The 18,517-nt window shown below is 42.9% G+C and overlaps 1 protein-coding gene across 6 annotated transcripts in view; it reads right to left on the reverse strand.

Annotated features, from left to right (window-relative positions):
* LOC113662748 (triple functional domain protein-like) overlaps positions 1-18,517 on the reverse strand; it is a 107,246-nt gene that overhangs the window by 13,716 nt on the left and 75,013 nt on the right. For all 6 annotated transcript variants that reach the window (XR_007140172.1, XM_027177825.2, XM_027177827.2 and 3 more), the window contains 9 exons: positions 17,927-18,026; positions 15,277-15,520; positions 6,034-6,302; positions 5,335-5,505; positions 2,939-3,031; positions 2,694-2,842; positions 2,147-2,213; positions 1,691-1,794; positions 472-541 (listed from right to left, as the gene is read on the reverse strand). Coding sequence is in view for 5 of the 6 variants with exons in the window: in XM_027177825.2 (XP_027033626.2) it covers positions 472-541; positions 1,691-1,794; positions 2,147-2,213; positions 2,694-2,842; positions 2,939-3,031; positions 5,335-5,505; positions 6,034-6,302; positions 15,277-15,520; positions 17,927-18,026 (1,267 nt within the window). In the remaining variant the exon portion in view is untranslated. The remainder of the gene's footprint in view (positions 1-471; positions 542-1,690; positions 1,795-2,146; positions 2,214-2,693; positions 2,843-2,938; positions 3,032-5,334; positions 5,506-6,033; positions 6,303-15,276; positions 15,521-17,926; positions 18,027-18,517) is intronic.

Consider the following 18,517-nt stretch of genomic DNA (forward strand, 5'->3'; position numbering starts at 1 on the left):
TTTTTTAAATATTTGTCAAGCAAGTCTCAAATTTGCGACCTAAGTCTAACTCGAGTCAAGTCGAGTCCCCAGTCTCTGAGTCATTTAACTCAAGTCCGAGTCAAGTCTCGAGTCATGAATGTCAAGTCAAAGTCAAGTCGAGTCTTTTTTAAATATTTGTCAAGCAAGTCTCAAATTTGCGACCTAAGTCTGACTCGAGTCAAGTCGAGTCCCCCATCTCTGAGTCATTTAACTCAAGTCTGAGTCAAGTCTCGAGTCATGAATGTCAAGTCAAAGTCAAGTCGAGTCTTTTTTTAATATTTGTCAAGCAAGTCTCAAGTCTCAAATTTGCGACTTAAGTCTGACTCAAGTCAAGTCATATGACTCGAGTCCCCCATGTCTGGTATACAGATATACAAGATTTAAATAATCTTACGACAGCGACATGTGCCACCTCTAAAATGTAAGAGCCCAGTGGGAATTGATACATACATGTTTGATGAATAAGGGTGCTAGCCTATTGGGGTCGTCCAGGCACTTTTCCAGTTCACCCAGGAAGAAGCTACGGAAAGATAAATAAAATTAAAAACCTGATCTGATAGATCTAGATTTTCAGCCAGATCATATATATCCTCATTAGGCATTAAAAGCTCTGTAATGCTTTTAAACTCCACACAGTTTGGATCCACATCAGGTACCATTCAATGTATATTAACATAATTTACCCTAAAATTGTATTTATATCTAAATATTGGACCAAACCACTCAAACTACTGGACCAATCAGATCTTCAGCTATTAGACCAAACTGACTAGGTATTGATTACTACAGATTAATGTCGATCCACAAAGCATTAAGAATATTTGTTCCAAAATGTTTTTTAGCAATGTGGGACAAGAACTATTAAATCTATACGTGGACACTGATTTTTGGCACATTTTCTGTTGATATTATAGACCAAATGTCAATGTAGACCCACATCAGTCATTTATAAACGTAGTTAGAATGTGGTAGAAAGGTAGAAGGTAGGAATTGAGGATAATGAAATCATTCGGCGAATATACGTACAAACTGTATGTATCGTGTAGAACATTCATTCATTCATTCATTCATTCCCTACCGCTTATCCGAACTACTCGGGTCACGGGGAGCCTGTGCCTATCTCAGGCGTCATCGGGCATCGAGGCAGGATACACCCTGGACGGAGTGCCAACCCATCACAGGGCACACACACACTCTCATTCACTCACACACACTCACACACACTCACACACTACGGACAATTTTCCAGAGATGCCAATCAACCTACCATGCATGTCTTTGGACCGGTGGAGGAAACGGGAGTACCCGGAGGAAACCCCCGAGGCATATATTAACACTGTGGCCCAAAATGTAGACAGACCTATATCAGTTTTTGATGAAGATAATCCAACATCTACATCTTCACAACCATAATCTACACCTGTAATACCTTACTGAGCAAACCCATGTAGACCCAGTATGGTATGATATTTAAAATCTGAACACACTGTCTGCAAACGCTGCCCCAAAATAAAGACATGTGCAGTATCCACTGTAGCCATGGCGACTAGGATGTGAAGGGATCTATTATTTCTCCTTCCTCTGAGGATTCCTTACAGGCGTCTCTAAAAATGTAAAATATAAAGGTGGATGGAAAACCCACTATTGTGTGCCAGCATGTTGGACCTACTCTTTGTGCCAGTCGTAGATCTGATGAATGTTTCCGAACACAATCTTGTCTTTGCCCTTCATGTCATCTGGAACCCCCTCCTCCTTCATTCGGCTCATGTAGCCCTGCAAAGACAAGGAGAGTCCACGAACGTCGTTACCAGGGAGACAATGGAATAGACGTCAAGCATGCAGTGGCATATCTGAGGAGGTGGCACCACCCACAGCCAGCAGTTCACTTCCTGTTTCAAGCCTTCACATACTGTAAGAATGGCTGTGTGAGACAGTTCTGTGACTACACACATGTCCATGAGGTTTGAAAACGATGAGTCATCGGATTCAACCGAATGGTCGACTGTATAATTATCCACATCCTGCTACACACAGCTTCCTATACTTTTCCAGTGCTAACAGGCATCAGATGACCTCTGAATCTATTTCTAGACACCACAGTCCTATGGTTTGACCTCATTCTTACCTCCACCACCGCACCCAGGTCTCTAACATAGTCTCGCTCTGTCTCAACCAGCTCCAAAAGTACATAGCTGCAAAGAGATAGAGGCAAGGTTAAATAAGGACATTCTGCAAGATCATTCTGTCAGAACCTCACCGGAAACATGCAGCAGACTTTACTGGGCTGCAAACCAACAGCCTTCCCAGAAATCTGTAATACACCTAAGTGCAGAAAGACGAATCTAAATCCAGGCCAAATAAGTCTGATTTATGATCAGTGGTGAGTAATAGATAGTAAAGATGGGAAATAAGTGCAAAAGTACACTAGCTAAAGTTTGAACTAGCGGTCAGGTTTGCTAGCAAGCTAGATAACATTTGCTAAACGATTATACCGTGTACTTTAAAGAAGTATTAATATTTGCTGGAAAACCTTTACCTAAATATTATAATGTTTTTCAATCCACTATTTCAAGCAGTACATTAAACCGAAAACAACAAGATAAAGGAGTTTGTTTTAGGTTTAGTGTGTTGTTGCCCCCTGGACTAGTTAACCCTGGGATGTCGGTGCTTACTGGCGCTTTTTGAGTACGCTTGTTTTGCGTTCATCCACCTCCTCTGCGGGTGAAGAAGAAGAGAGCCGGGCGTTATCTGAAGGTTTACAGGAGGGACTGTTGTTGTCTACGTGATCGATCGAGAGGGAACATGGCCGATCCTCCAGACTCTGAGAGACAAAAAGATAATACAGAGAAAAGAGGAGTAGAGTGGCAGAACCCGGTACAAATAATTACATTTACACAATATAAAATACACAACATACCATCTTGCTCTTTACAAGTTCTTCAATGGCACTGACGAGTTCAGCAGCACTGGGGGTTTCCGAACTGCCAGGCCGCCCGGGAAGACGGGAACCCTGAGGGTAGAGAGGTAACTGTAAGTGTCTGAAATTGACCCATTCCTAAACCTGCCTTATTTTCTTTCCCTGCCAACCACTACTTAGCAACTGTTGCTATCCAATATTGCCTTAATCAAGCTTTTAGTATGTGGTACACCAGGACATTCTGCAGACATCATTTAAGGGAGAAACACATGAAGCCCTGACGCAGAGAGTGCAGTACAGGGGTCATTATATTATTCATTCATTCAGTTATTTTCTACCGCCTATCCGAACTTCTCGGGTCACGGGGAGCCTGTGCCTATCTCAGGTGTCATCGGGCATCGAGGCAGGATACACCCTGGACGGAGTGCCAACCCATCACAGGGCACACACACACTCTCTCATTCACTCACACACACACACACTACAGACAATTTTACAGAGATGCCAATCAACCTACCATGCATGTCTTTGGACCGGGGGAGGAAACCGGAGTACCCGGAGGAAACCCCCGAGGCACGGGGAGAACATGCAAACTCCACACACACAAGGTGGAGGCGGGAATCGAACCCCCAACCCTGGAGGTGTGAGACGAACGTGCTAACCACTAAGCCACCGTGCCCCCCCCCCTACATTATATTTTTATATTCATATTATATTCTATTAGATTACATTAGATTTATCTATTATTATTATAGCAATTCTTTTTTATTTTTCAGTAAGTGATGTATCCTGGTCAAGGTTATAATTTTTCCTACATCTTTCCCAGACCAACTGGTGTAAGAAGCAAATGGGAATATAGCCTGGATAGGTTGCCAGTTCATGACCTAGGGGGAATTTAGATATGCCAAGCCACTGGCAGAGGAAACCAGAGTAACTGTAACCTGAGCATCAGATAAAGCCCGATACTTGGGACTATGGAGTTAGGGATCAGGACAATGCTACCTGCTGCGCCACTGTGCCACAAAAAACAACCCCAAACAAAGTCTGCTTTGAATTGGATTACTAGTCAGTGTCACTTAATGACAACCTGGCTAAAGTTTGTTCTGTCTGCTCAGTTGTTCATGTGTCAGCTACAAACTGAGGGGGTAAGCATGCACTTTTGCAGATACACTTGACAACCAGCCTCACAGGGCAGCTGTCATTTTGAAAGTAAACACTTTTGCTGTCTTGGATTTCTTGCTATGGTTAGCTTTGCCAGAGATATAGATGGCACTGTCTATTTTTAAACCCTTAGCCTTAAAACAGATCAATTATTCTTTGTAGAAGGTGCGTATTAAAGAAACCTGACCTGTCCTAGATATCAACAGTAACAAGTTTGGGCAGGGTTTGGGATCAGTCAGTTAAGTGTGAACATCCGACTACTAATTTAATGAATTCGTATCGTTTAATATTAGCTTCTTGGGGGTAATAGAGGTCGCTGACCTGATCGGAACCTCTGTCTCCAACAGCCATTGGCATTACACTTAACAAACAATTTCTCGTAATAGTTCATCATGTTTATCAAACTCGCTATACACAGCTAGAATTAGTGGACTTTTATTAATCCAGAGTAAACAAATTCTCACCGTTGCAGTTCATCAAGGTGGGACAGTGGCTGGGTCCGAGACTTGTTAGCCAATAAGGTGTCAATTACTGTACAAGGTTTAGGTTGGGGCTTGATTTCAAAGGTTTTTAGGTTCATGGAAATACAGGTATTGGTAGCAAACATGATTTCCTGCTTGTGGTACATGCTTGAAATACTCCATTAAAGGGAAGGGGACATTTTGTCCAATAGGGTTTAGTTTTGGCTGTGACCAGGTCTGACCAATCAAAACTGGGGTCAATGGGCTGATGGAGTATTCAAACAAGCAACATTTGAGTAAAGGAAAGGGGAAAAAAATCATGAAAATCAAGGCATTTAAAGAAATGAAAGGAATACGGGATTAAGGGACTGGCTTTGCTGGAAAAGGAAGCTACATGGAGAGGTATGGAAACTGAGACAAAACAGACAGAACAACAATCATCCAAATGTTGTGAGATAAAACTGGATAACAAACAAGAGACAAAAAGTCAATAGTATATGAAGAAAAAGATAAAAAAAAAATAGTTAAAAAGTTAAAAGTTTTAGCCCGTGTTTGGGAAAAACCGTCACAACCATTAACTTAAACTCTGCTGTCTATCCACAATAGAGAAATCAGCCTGAATTGACTTAGTCTTTATCAGTTCCCTAAGTATGTACACATACACTCACTAGTGATATACTCGCTAAACATGTCAGAATTCTGTATGTTGGTATTGCAACACATTAAATCCTTATTAGCTTAATAAGTGCTAGAGGTGGAGGAGAGGTGCGTTACCTTTTCATCCTGCGAGTCCTGATGGAGGAGGCTGTGCTGTTGGATGGCCATCGGTGGTGGCAACGGCACAGCATCGGGACCCTCTTCACCCTCTTCCTCCCCACAGCTCTGCATGCCCGAAGATGATGACTTGGAAAGTGTGCCGCTGCTCAGGCCCTCGTATCTCATCCTCTGTAGAGGTATAAAAGGAGAAGGAAAATGAGATTTGTGCTTTAAATCAAATTTGGATTTATGCTATTTGAATATTTCATATAAAAAAAAGCCCTAGAAAATACAGTCCCTAATAACGGAACACTCCAAACAAGGTGTCAGTCCATCGCAGGGCACAATCACACAACCATTCACTTACTACGGGCAATTTTAGAGATGGCAAAAGACAAATGTCTTTGTACTGTGGTGAAAACTTAGAGTAGCCAAAGCATGGGCAAGAACCAGAACCCAACCGCAGAGGTGCGGGGCATTGTGCTAACCACTAGGCCCCTGTGCCCTGATATAATTTTACAAAAGGTAATTGAATGAAGTCCCTTAAGAGTCCTGCCCCCTAGACATTTGATGTATTTTACATATTATTCTACAGACATTCTAAAGATTACCCAGTCTCTTTTTCTGGAAATCTAATCATTAACCTTTTCTAATCTTAGATGAATTAAAAACAGACTATTTGCAACATGCCTTTTCATTTCTGTCTTGGCCTCTTACCTCCTCGACAGTCTCGTCTTGTGGCGTCGCTGCGTTTTCGTCCGAGTCCCTTTGTGCTTCGCCACTCTTGCGGTTCTTCTTGTGCTTATGTGCGAGTTTTTTAGCGTGTGCATCTGCTTTACCGCTGCTAAGACGCCTTACTGGACTCGTCAACCACTTGCGAAGGGTATTTCCGGGACGCTTGGCACCGGGGGAGCCATGCAGGTGCCCTGGCTGCAGGGTGGCGCTGCCTGATATTCCACCTTCATTACTTGACACAGAGAGGGTGTCTGGAAACAAGTATAAAAGGGGTGAATATGGTGCGATTTAAACACTGCATTCATATTATTTGTGTTATGCAGTATTATTGAGTATACATGAGATGCATACAAATGGCAGATTCATTCATCCATTCATTTTCTACCGCTTATCCGAACTTCTCGGGTCACGGGGAGCCTGTGATACCATCATCGGGCATCGAGGCAGGATACACCCTGGACGGAGTGCCAACCCATCACAGGGCACACACACACACACTCTCATTCACACACACACACAAAACACACTACGGACAATTTTCCAGAGATGCCAATCAACCTACCATGCATGTCTTTGGACCGGGGGAGGAAACTGGAGTACCCGGAGGAAACCCCCGAGGCACGGGGAGAACATGCAAACTCCACACACACAAGGCGGAGGTGGGAATCGAACCCCCAACCCTGGAGGTGTGAGGCGAACGTGCTAAACACTAAGCCACCGTGCATCCACACCCCCCCCCCCAATGGCAGATATTCAAGCTTGAATATGTGTTTAAAAGAAGTTCCACCCACCACATATCACTAGGATAACATTAAAGAAATGATACAAAGGGTGTTATGCTGTTCTGTAACCATAACCCATGACTAATGACTAAGTAAATATATAAACTGTAGTCTGTGTTCAAGTTGTTATTTCTGATTGTTGTCATGGTTACAGTGCAACATACATTTACATTTACAGGATTTAGCAGACACCCTTATCCAGAGCGACTTCCATTTTTTTATTTTATTTTTTTAAATCTCATTTTTATACAACTGAGCAATTGAGGGTTAAGGGCCTTGCAAAGGGGCCCAGCAGTGGGAACCTGGTGGATGTAGGAATGGAACTCACAACCTTCCGATTGGTAGCGCGACACCTTAACCACTAGGCTACCACATCCCTGTAGTACAGTACATACAGTAGTTCTTGAACGGTATCGAGACCCTTCGAGAGTTTGTAGACACGTTTTCTTCCTCATGTGTTTTCAGGAGGTTTTTCCTTGCCAAGGTCACCTCTGGCTTGCTCATTAGGGATCTAGATCTAGACCCACATACTGTATATCTAAAGCCGCTTTATTGAATGAATATTTAAGAGTACGCCCCAAACGTCTTCTCATACACGGTACGTACACTAGTGTTAGACTGTAGGCTTTGATGCCAGAGACGCTGAACCAAACACCGCCCTGCTATTTTTAGTTGACTGCACAGTTTTCTCTTTCTACCTCTTCTCAGAAGGGAGATTTTTTTTTTGCTGCAGCCTTTGAGCTGAACAAACCTGAACCTTATGTAAAGCTTGTGTAAGTCGTTCTGCATTCTACCGAACTCTGTGATCTCTGCTAAAATCACAGATCTCAAATAAACCTGTGTTTTTTTGGAAGTTGATAACTGGGAGCTTTATTTCTGGGATGGTTGCTAAAAGGGTCTTTACACATGGAGTGTGAAATGTGCATGGTTTCTCAACATGGATAATTGGGTCACGGGGAGCCTGTGCCTATCTCAGGCGTCGTCGGGCATCGAGGCAGGATACACCCTGGACGGAGTGCCAACCCATCACAGGGCACACACACACACTCTCATTCACACACACACTCACACACTACGGACAATTTTCCAGAGATGCCAATCAACCTACCATGCATGTCTTTGGACCGGGGGAGGAAACCGGAGTACCCGGAGGAAACCCCCGAGGCACTGGGAGAACATGCAAACTCCACACACACAAGGTGGAGGCGGGAATCGAACCCCCAACCCTGGAGGTGTGAGGCGAACCACAGCACAGCACAGTGAACACTGATCTGGATTTATAGCTGCATTGCACACTTGACAGTTACGGTCGGTAAAAAAAACAGAGGCTGACGTGACAATATGTTTTCAGCTGTTGTACCCTGTGATTTGAAACATTGCATTGACCTCTGCAACAGCAACCTCTGAACTGTCTCACACACACACACACACACACACACACACACACACACACACACACACACACACACACACACACACAAACATCTGCCACAATACAAATGAAACCCATTGTAGAGAATGTCACATGCACTTATATCCAGCTCGAGGTGAGTCAATGCCATCACAACTATTATAACATTACACACTGTTACACTGAGCAGTGTTTATTTTATACCGAGCAGGATTTTATTCTGGATTACAGCATCGCATTGCACTGCAGATTACAGCATCGCATTGTACCGCAGATTATAGCGTCGCATTATACCGCAGTACAGCCGAATGCTCAAATCTGATGGATCTCAAAATGCTGATTTATTTCCTGTAAAAGCAGCTCTCGGTAGTTCCAAAGGCATGATTTACAGTATATTAATGGGCTTTTTTCTCATATTTTTCTTTTACAGTGTACTTTTATGGCAGCTGCGTCACAAACGTATTTAAAAAAAATTGGGGTAAAAATGTTTCTATGGTGACACGAGATGTTCATTCACTCTTTATGGAAATAGTCCCTAGTGCATGAGCAATAAAGTTATAAACTTCAATCACCAACACATTTAAGGTCTGTGCATGTGTGTGTGTGTGTGTGTGTGTGTGTGTGTGTTAACACCTAGAATGCATCAAAGTATGCAAGAAAAAGGATGTCCTTCACTCCCGTCCAGAGGTGTGGCATATGCAGTGACCTGAGAAACAAACGCCTCTATTCATATCTGTGTTAATGAGCGCTTCTTCCATCAGTCTGCTTTAATCAGTCAGCAGGAACTGGTCCTTTTCAGATGCAGGAAAGAACTAAATGATAGCTATATTTCTCATAATATTGTATTTCTGTGTTCCAAACTGATCACATTTTAACGAAACCCACCACATCTTGAAGCTATGTGATGTACGCTACCAAACAATCTTTATGTATTTCACGATTAATAATGACGTAGATGACGTTAGAACATAACCAGGAAACAAACATCTCCGTAATCTGCCTTCAGAACACTTAATAATAATAAACAGTTTGAAGACTTTTCTAATTAGTGTCACATGATACGAGAGTCATTTTTGTTTCTTTCCATTAGCTTGTGTGTTCTGCTCTACGAACAAGCTAACATTTTGACAATAGAAGCAAAACAGTTGCTCTTTTCGTTACCAAACGTTTTAAAGGTCAGTGACAGAAGCCTGTCCATACTGGGACAATTTATACTATTAGCAACGGTGGTTATGATAAGGGTCTTAGATTTCCCCCTTATCATACAGTACTTAAGTATCAAGGTTTACCAAAAGTTTTCATCAATAGGAAACGAGTTCTCAATTTGAGGACCAATATTATCAAACTCTGTCTTATCACTCGAGTTAAAAGTCATGAGCCTCGTCGTCGGTCGGATCTTCGCTCGACTGATCTCTGTTCACACTGACGTCGGTGACGCAATAAGTGTTTAGACACTCAAACAGCTGGTATCTGATTAAAATCTGAGTTTATTCATTCATTCATTTTCTACCGCTTATCCGAACGTCTCGGGTCACGGGGAGCCTGTGCCTATCTCAGGCGTCATTGGGCATCGAGGCAGGATACACCCTGGACGGAGTGCCAACCCATCACAGGGCACACACACACTCTCATTCACTCACACACACACTCACACACTACGGACAATTTTACAGAGATGCCAATCAACCTACCATGCATGTCTTTGGACCGGGGGAGGAAACCGGAGTACCCGGAGGAAACCCCCGAGGCACGGGGAGAACATGCAAACTCCACACACACAAGGTGGAGGTGGGAATCGAACCCACAACCCTGGAGGTCTGAGATGAACGTGCTAACCACTAAGCCACCGTGCGTCCCTAAAATCTGAGTTGAAGATGCATATATTCGTGTGTTTAATCGCTGTTTGTTTGTACAAATTTTGCAGACAAACACAAAGACAAAATCAGAAAGCAGACAAAATAAAAACTTGTTGTTTTGGTTCAAATGTGTTCGTCAAGCACAGATGTTGGCTTGTAGGTATTCCGCCGTAGTAACATAAAAATCTACAGACTTTCTTTCGCTGAACACCTTTACAGAAAAGCGTGATTAGTGCAGGGAGGTCTGTCGATTCAGCCGAGTACTGATGCAGGACCGAGCATGGATCATTTAGTTATGTTATATTTAACATTACTGGCTAACGAGGTGAAGTGATGTGTGTTCCTTCAGTGCCGTCCTTTGATGAGGACTGACCTCCTTTGAAGTCCCTGGTTTAAAGCTTCATGTTAACATGATGCAGGGACTTGTCTTGTCTGTTCCACCTCGATTTACGAGGTAGTCAATAGTCATGACACATTCTTGTCCTGTGGGGTGTGAAACAAGGTCAGGTCCTTAGCAGTCTTAAATCCTCGCAGTCTCTCGATTATACAAAGATGTCTGCTTCATTTCCTTTGGACTTTCCTAAGACAACCCAATACACCACGGGTGAGTGCAACCATTTTAATCCTGACTTTAGTGTTCTCTATGCAAAAGCAGGAGAGCAACCCACGATGCATCAACAGAGATGACCCAGTTACTTAATCTGTGAGCCGCAAATAAACGAGCATCTGTGACGTTGATTTATTCCGTTGTTTTTATGTGGCCTTTAAATAAAAAGAGAAACCGACAAACGTACGATTTTTTTCAGTTACTGCGAAAACAATTGGTTTGTCTGAGAATGCCTGCCAAACTTAGTGTAAGTGCCACAAACAGGGATGTAGAAAGCAATGCAAGGAATGTACCATAGAGCCCCTGGAGGTACTTCAAGCCTAACAACGATAATAGGTGAGAACGTGGGGCAAACGGAAAAGAGGGGATAAATAACAGATCAATTCCAAATAAAGTTCTATAAGAAAACCTATAACATAAAGCAGGTTCCTGTATTTAGTCATCAGTCCAAATAAGATCGAGAACATCATTAAACACACCGGTGGTAGAAGATAAATTAAGAAATAATGTGATACTAAGGTAGAATTACTCTGAGCTGTCAAGTCTGTGGTACTTACCCAAATCCAGGAGCCAGACCTTGCAATTTTCAGTGTGTCCACTCGTAGATTTCATATGATACATGGGACTTAAGGATAAAAGTGAGCTCAGGCTGTGTGCCATGTTCAAAAGAGGTGTGTGTGTGTGTGTGTGTGTGTGTGTGTGTGCAGTGTCTAGTAAATGGTTTAACGGCAAACTGAAAATCTCCTGTCACAACGGATGGAGGATTAAAGGAAATGTGAGAGCGAGGTGAAAGAGTGTGCTGAGTGTAGAAACTAAGGGAGGGAAGGATAGAGAGAGAGAGAGAGAACGAGAGAGAGAAAGGAAGGGAGGGAGGTAGGAAAAGGAGGGAGGGAGGGAGGGAGTAAGGGAGGGAGGTAGAGAGAAGGAGGCAGTTGCTGAAGGAAAAGAAGATAAGAAGAAAAGGACAGGAAAAGCAAGACACTTTCCACTCTGGACGTAACTTATTTTATTATTATAAAAATATTAAAAACTTATTATAAAAATCTTTAATATCTTCCCTAAACCCGTCAGTATAACGTTGTGAAACGTCCCGGAAGAGGACAGTCCTGTCAGTGTAGAAGGTTACAAGGAGAACCTTAAAAACCCTCCACTAATAAGTTCTGATCTGATCCCAGATCAAAGAATGTTCTAGGTGTTCGGAGATCATTGGTAGATGTTCCCATAATGTTGTTACAAAATCTTTAGTTGTAAGAACCAACAACGCAAAGAAGAAAAATTCATTCAAGAGAAAGAGATGCCCAGAGTCCAACCCCGGTTTGTTGGGGTTTTCCATACCGACGAGTCCGGAATCATAGATGCGTCGGCTTTGGGGCGTCTCTGAGGATAGTTCCATCGTGTTCATGGGAACATTATGTGAGCAACATTTTAATAGGTTTTAATCAAACCTTAGTAAAGTAATTTATTAGTACGCCACAGAAATGTTACAGTCTTTTAAATACTCACTGACTTTTCTAATAAAGTTCTTATTTAGCCAGATGGCAGGTCGCTGAGCACTAGACTAGGGTACGACTGGCAGGTTTGGGTAATATCAGGTCACATCAGCATTTTACCTACACAGACAAGTGCCTCTCTGATGAGTGATGGCCGATTAGTGCAGGAATATAGTAATGGCATAGTGAGGAATACAAAGGTCCCCTTGTTGAAGGGTGTGTTTGGCTGGTTCCAGTGCCTGGGCTGTGGCCAGTAGGGCTTCTTCCTGTTGCTCAATGAAGACACACAAGGCTCTTTTGCCACTCCTTCCAGCACCGATCAAGATTCACGGAAGGATTCGCCTTTGGTTCCACAGAGCGACTAGCACGAATCACACACTGCTACACGACAGCTGTCGAGAAGGACAGGACTATTTGATATTTCACATCTATGGACTGTCTCTTTTTACATTTTCTATAAATACTTACTGTCCCTTGCTAAGAGATTGCGACGTGTGACCTTTCTCACGACTGGAGGCAAAAGATATACAGGCTTTCTATGATGGAATGAGAACCTGAACCGGGGCAACATTAGTTCTCTGGTCCTGCAGCCGAAGGCACAGGGTGACTCAAAAGTAAAAGATAAAATTACACGTTGAAATGCCTTGTATACGTTCGGGGTTGTACGGTGGTTGTTAATTATACAGACGAGTCACGGACGGCTTGCGAGGCCGACAAACGCTCGAGATTCCACGAGTTGTTTGTTGCATTTTACAGGTGTGATATTTGTGAAACTAACCAGCACCATCATGACTTTACTCAATGCTCGATCTTCGATTCTTCTGGTCCACATAATGTAAAAACCCCACAAGACTCCACTGATTAACTGTTTAAAATCCTTCCCCTACTTTTACTTCCTGTGGCATATATATATATATTTTCTCATATGGCTTGGATCTGTATCTCAATACCTTCTTCCAGGACTCTTTTTTGCCACGGTGTTGAGTTTCTGGATCTTTCCATTAGTGTTTTCCCCAATTAAGACATTCCAATGCGTGACAGAGGGACGGGGAGAAAGGAAATAAATGTAAGATATATTTGCTGCCTCTTTTAAATATGTAATACAAATTAAAATCAGAAATTTTATAGTTAGGGGGCGCACGGTGGCTTAGTGGTTAGCACGTTCGCCTCACACCTCCAGGGTCGGGGGTTCGATTCCCACCTCCACCTTGTGTGTGTGGAGTTTGCATGTTCTCCCCGTGCCTCGGGGGTTTCCTCCGGGTACTCTGGTTTCCTCCCCCGGTCCAAAGACATGCATGGTAGGTTGATTGGCATCTCTGGAAAATTGTCCGTAGTGTGTGTGTGTGTGTGTGTGAATGAGAGTGTGTGTGTGCCCTGTGATGGGTTGGCACTCCGTCCAGGGTGTATCCTGCCTCGATGCCCGATGACGCCTGAGGCTCCCCGTGACCCGAGAAGTTCGGATAAGCGGTAGAAGATGAGTGAATGAATGAATGAATGAATTTTATAGTTATCAGGAAATTAGCGGGTGGCATAATTGAAACTACGAATCTATTTTTATATTATTTCATTATCTTTCAAAATGTTAACAATAAACATACCATTACAAATATTCACTAATTAACGATATAGAAAACCACATCATACTTCACGACATACCCAGTGAACAGATGGGAAAAAGGATGAATAATGATCCAACATTCGCTGCTAGAATATTCCTATAAATGGGAAACGAGCTCTTAGTCAGACCTTGATGATTTTCCACATTGTGTTCTACAAAGAATAGAAATAACCTTACTCGCAATAGCTTCATTACAATGACAGTCCAGTCATCCCTTTGAAGCTGACCCCAGTCGCCTACGCTTGGTAACCGTGCCAATGAATGCACCTGACTTCCTCTTTGTTAGAAAAGCCTGAGCAAGCAGAGTGCTTTACGCGATGTACTGAGTCACCGACGTGACAGTACACCGCTCTAATCGTACTGGGACTTGTGGTTTATATATATATAAAATCTGCCATTCTGTCTTTTGACCTTCTGGATTGTCGGAAATACCCAGGAGCTGTTTGATGGATGCCACATGTTGCTACGTGACCCAAAGTCTTCAGAGTGTACTACAGTATAGTGATGAATTATGACTAAGGGTGAGTGAGACTAGCGTTCTCTTCTGTATAATAGTGTAGTCTAAAAATTTCACAAATTCCGGGTATCGTGTGTATCAGTGACGTTCACTCGGACTACGGTAAGACGATTGACATATCTGGAATGACTGTCAGTTTATTGGTAAATCTGACGGAAGCCCCGCCCCTTGCCCCGTCTCACACGTTTTCCGGTAGACTTGCAGGACATCCTCGAGCGCTATCGAGTACGATTTGCTGTGAAATTTCAGACTGAATGAATCAATCAGAAAATGTTCATGTCATTACCCTCACACAGGTAGCATTAATGTTGCCACTACCTCCACTTCAAGACTTTACAGCTGATAATATTGCTAAAAATCCCACCTCAACTCCTTTCCTTTAGTATGAGCAAGAATTTTTAATCTGTTCCCTACTTATAAAGACTTTGGAAGTCTTTTCATTTAAGATATACAGTACAACATACACCAAAAGACTCCACAATCCACTGATCCTAAGTTTTAAACCAACACTGAATTAACAGGCAACTAACTAAAGGTTATCATTCTGAGTCATCCTCGAAACAGCTGGAATCCTCCTACACCAGTAAGGACGTGTCTGTGTGGAAAGCCCCTCGGGGGTAGGGAATGAAATACTTTCTCAAGACTGGACCATACAGAAGCCATTCTAGGGTCAATAGTGTGGAACATCAAACACCACGAAGCCGAGTCGAGAAATTCGTCTCACGCCAGATTTGATAAAATGCCAATAAAGCAAGGGGGAGTCGACAAATGTCCCGTGTGGCGGCTGGTATTGATGCAGATCAACTGACTATACAAGTGTAGTTTAGTGTAGTTTTCTTGGATAGAACTTTGAGGATAAGATTGGACAACCTGGCAACAAAGTTTTAAAGCCTGAAGCCCATCATTTAGAAACATATACCTTGAAATAACTCCATCTATCTTACCTTTATGGTTGAAGATCCCCTCCATCTCCATGCTGCTGCGAGAGTGGGCAATGCAGAGCATGACGCTGGGTACCAAGCCTTCCTGGGTGGGCGAGCGGTCGGTAGTGCGCACCAGGCACCAATCAGGTTTGTCAAGAGACCTCTCCAGCACCTCCACGGTCTGACCTCGCTTCACGCTCAGCTCCGAGCCATTACTGGCCATGAAGTCGTGGATGACCACGGTCAACTCGCAGCCACCAGACAGCTGTGGAAGACAGTGAGATTCATCACAATTTATAGCAAAAAAAATGTTGCTGCAGGTTCAGTCCTGATCTCAGGTCAGTGTCTGTGTGGAATTTTGAACGTTCTTGTTTGCGTAGGTTTCCTGCAGGTTCTCTGGAATTCTTCCACCTCCTACATGTAGGTAGGTGCATTAGTTACTCTACAGTACTGTACTGTATACCACCCCTTGGTGTGATTGAGTGTGAACACGGTGCCATGTGATGGACCGAAGATCCATCCATGTTGTTTTCCTGCCCTGCACTCAGAGGTCACAGGAGAGGTTCTGGGTCCACCATGACCCTGAGCAGCAGTTAGAGAAGATGAATAAATGACATATGGATCATATATCGAGATATTGTTAGAACAAAACTAAAGCGTGGACATCATGCTGCATATCCAGGCTGATGGACTAAGCAGGAAATTTATGTAAATATGATACATTTTGATGAATTATTCCATGAACGTCTTTCCAAATCCTCCCAAAAATACTTCATCGTTTCCTCTTTTAAAAACAAACCCATATTCCGTATGCCATATTACACATTATAGCATGGAGCCACTATACTTCACTCCTACCGTACTGTATATAACCCTATACAGAATCTATGAGCCTATTAAGACCGGTTTATTCATCATGCTCTGCACCTGTACAATAAATAATTTGGTAAATAATAAGACCGAATGAATTAAACAAAAATATATCCGTCAATCGATACGAGTCGATCACATACCCACTGGTAGTGTGGCATAGCCAGCGAACAGAGGAGGTGTGCCACAGATGCTGAGCCATTACACTCCATATCTTCACCTTCTGTGTTCCACATTATTTATATCACAAAAAAAATCCTGTCAGCTTTAATATCTACTCTTATACTCCTTTTACTGTAAGTAGTGACAGACGGCTAAACACAAAAGGAACACAGCGTTCCTCTCCGTCATCTGCTCTCGCTGCCCGGTCCTCCGGCATGCTGTTGAGGCTGATGATGACACTTCTCAGCGTCGCCGCAGCGACAGCATCGCACGCTTCCCGAGACGGTAGAGCCATTTAAAGGAGCGGGAGACTAATTAAAACCGTGCATCTGTGACGTACACGGCCGGTTCTGACCTGTTCACCTCGTGTGTGTCTGTGTATGAATAGTGCAAACAGAGCTCACTACTCAGACCTGGTGATCTCCTTACAGGTGTTGTACATGATCGATTCAGACGTTTGCATGATATTTAAGTTTAATTCATTCCTTTCCTTTCATTTTTTGGGTTAAGGTGATGGTGAGTCAGTAAATCTGATCATTTACAAATGACATTTTTTGTTCGAATCAGTGAATCATTTTGTTCATAAAAAGGATTTAATGTTTGATTCAACGAATCATTTTGAATTCAATGAATCGTTTTGTTAAATTCAGTGTTTATATCAGAGAATCATTTCTTGTTTTCCCAACACGATTCATTGTCTGAGTTAATGTATACTTTTGTCCACGACCGAGTGCAGGTTTTGTTCCTGAGCTAAATACGTACAAATAAAATGATCTCAGATTATTCTTGTATTCAGGAAGAAGATTTGGTGTTTGAGTCAATGAATCATTTGCTTCGTTCAGTGAATCGTTTTGGTCACGGAAATGATTCGTTATTTGATTATCATTCTGGTTTGTTCATAAGCAAGATTCACTGTTTGAATCAGTGAATTTGATTCTTTTCTCCACGAAAAAGGTTGTGAAGTGTGTAGAGAAATGTAACTCTGCATAGTGTGTGTGTGTGTGTGTGTGTGTGTGTGTGTGTGTGTGTGTGTAAGTGTGTGTAAGTGTGCATTTAATTAAGTTTGTGCAGACAGGAAACTGAGCATGCCCGTGTGTGTGTGTGTGTGTGTGTGTGTGTGTGTGTGTGTGTGCTGGATGGAAGGCTTGCGATGGCGATCGGGTGACAAAAACAAGTCTGTGGGAGAGGCGAGCTGAGCCAGAGAGTGGGTGGAGGAACGTCTGTGCTGTGAGGAGGAACTCCAGCGACGGCAGCGACTTGGTCTCCAGGTGCTTCGCTCGCTAACTGACTGCAGCTTGGTATATTGTGAACATGTAAAGAACTAAGTCACCTTTTAGCCCAATAAATCTAAATATGGTGTAGAATTAAGATGCGTCCATGTTTCAGAAATGTCTCGGTGCCTGCACTGAATCACGCTGTAGGATATGATATAGATGTGACTACGGGTTTCTGTGCTAGCATGAGTGACGTCCGAGGGGAAACTCGACAGGTTTTGGAAGCTCATGCACATCACCGAAGCAGATTTTTCACTTCCTTTCCAGCAGAGTTGCTTTTCTTTTTCTGTTTTTAATAATCCTGTGATAAATCCATGCCGGTGACGTGGTTGTGTTTCAGTTTGTGGGTGTGTCTTTGCGCTCACCTTGTCACTGTCCAGGGTGTTCTGGGAGGTGCGGGATGCGATAGAGATCGTGTCTGGCTGGCTGCTCACATCCCCCTGACTGTCAAGCTCCTCCCCTTCTCTGTGATTGGTTAAGATATGTGTCCGTCAGGAAGAAGAGATCGGTCTCAATGTCTCTTATATAACTATTTTATATATTTTCAGATTCTATCTATCTATCTATCTATCTATCTATCTATCTATCTATCTATCTATCTATCTATCTATCTATCTATCTGTCTGTCAAGCCAACTGTCAGTCTATATCTATATCTCTCTTTGTGCAGTTATCACTTTACCTCTCTCTCTCTGTCTCTCTGTCTCTCTCTCTCTCTCTCTCTCTCTCTCTCTCTCTCTCTCTCTGTCTCTCTCTCTCTCTCTCTCTCTCTCTCTCTCTCTCTCTCTCTGTCTCTCTCTCTCATTCCAAATGAGATTTACTGGCATGACAACAAATTGTACATTTATTTTGTACATTCATTTTTCACTTGTACATTTTCTTGTAGTTAGGACAGGATGTTAGGACGTGGGGTTGAGTTTCTATTTACTCTCTCTCTCTCTCTCTCTCTCTCTCTCT

Source organism: Tachysurus fulvidraco, chromosome 3 (genome assembly GCF_022655615.1).
Source record: "Tachysurus fulvidraco isolate hzauxx_2018 chromosome 3, HZAU_PFXX_2.0, whole genome shotgun sequence".
NCBI classification, from domain to species: Eukaryota; Metazoa; Chordata; class Actinopteri; order Siluriformes; family Bagridae; genus Tachysurus; species Tachysurus fulvidraco.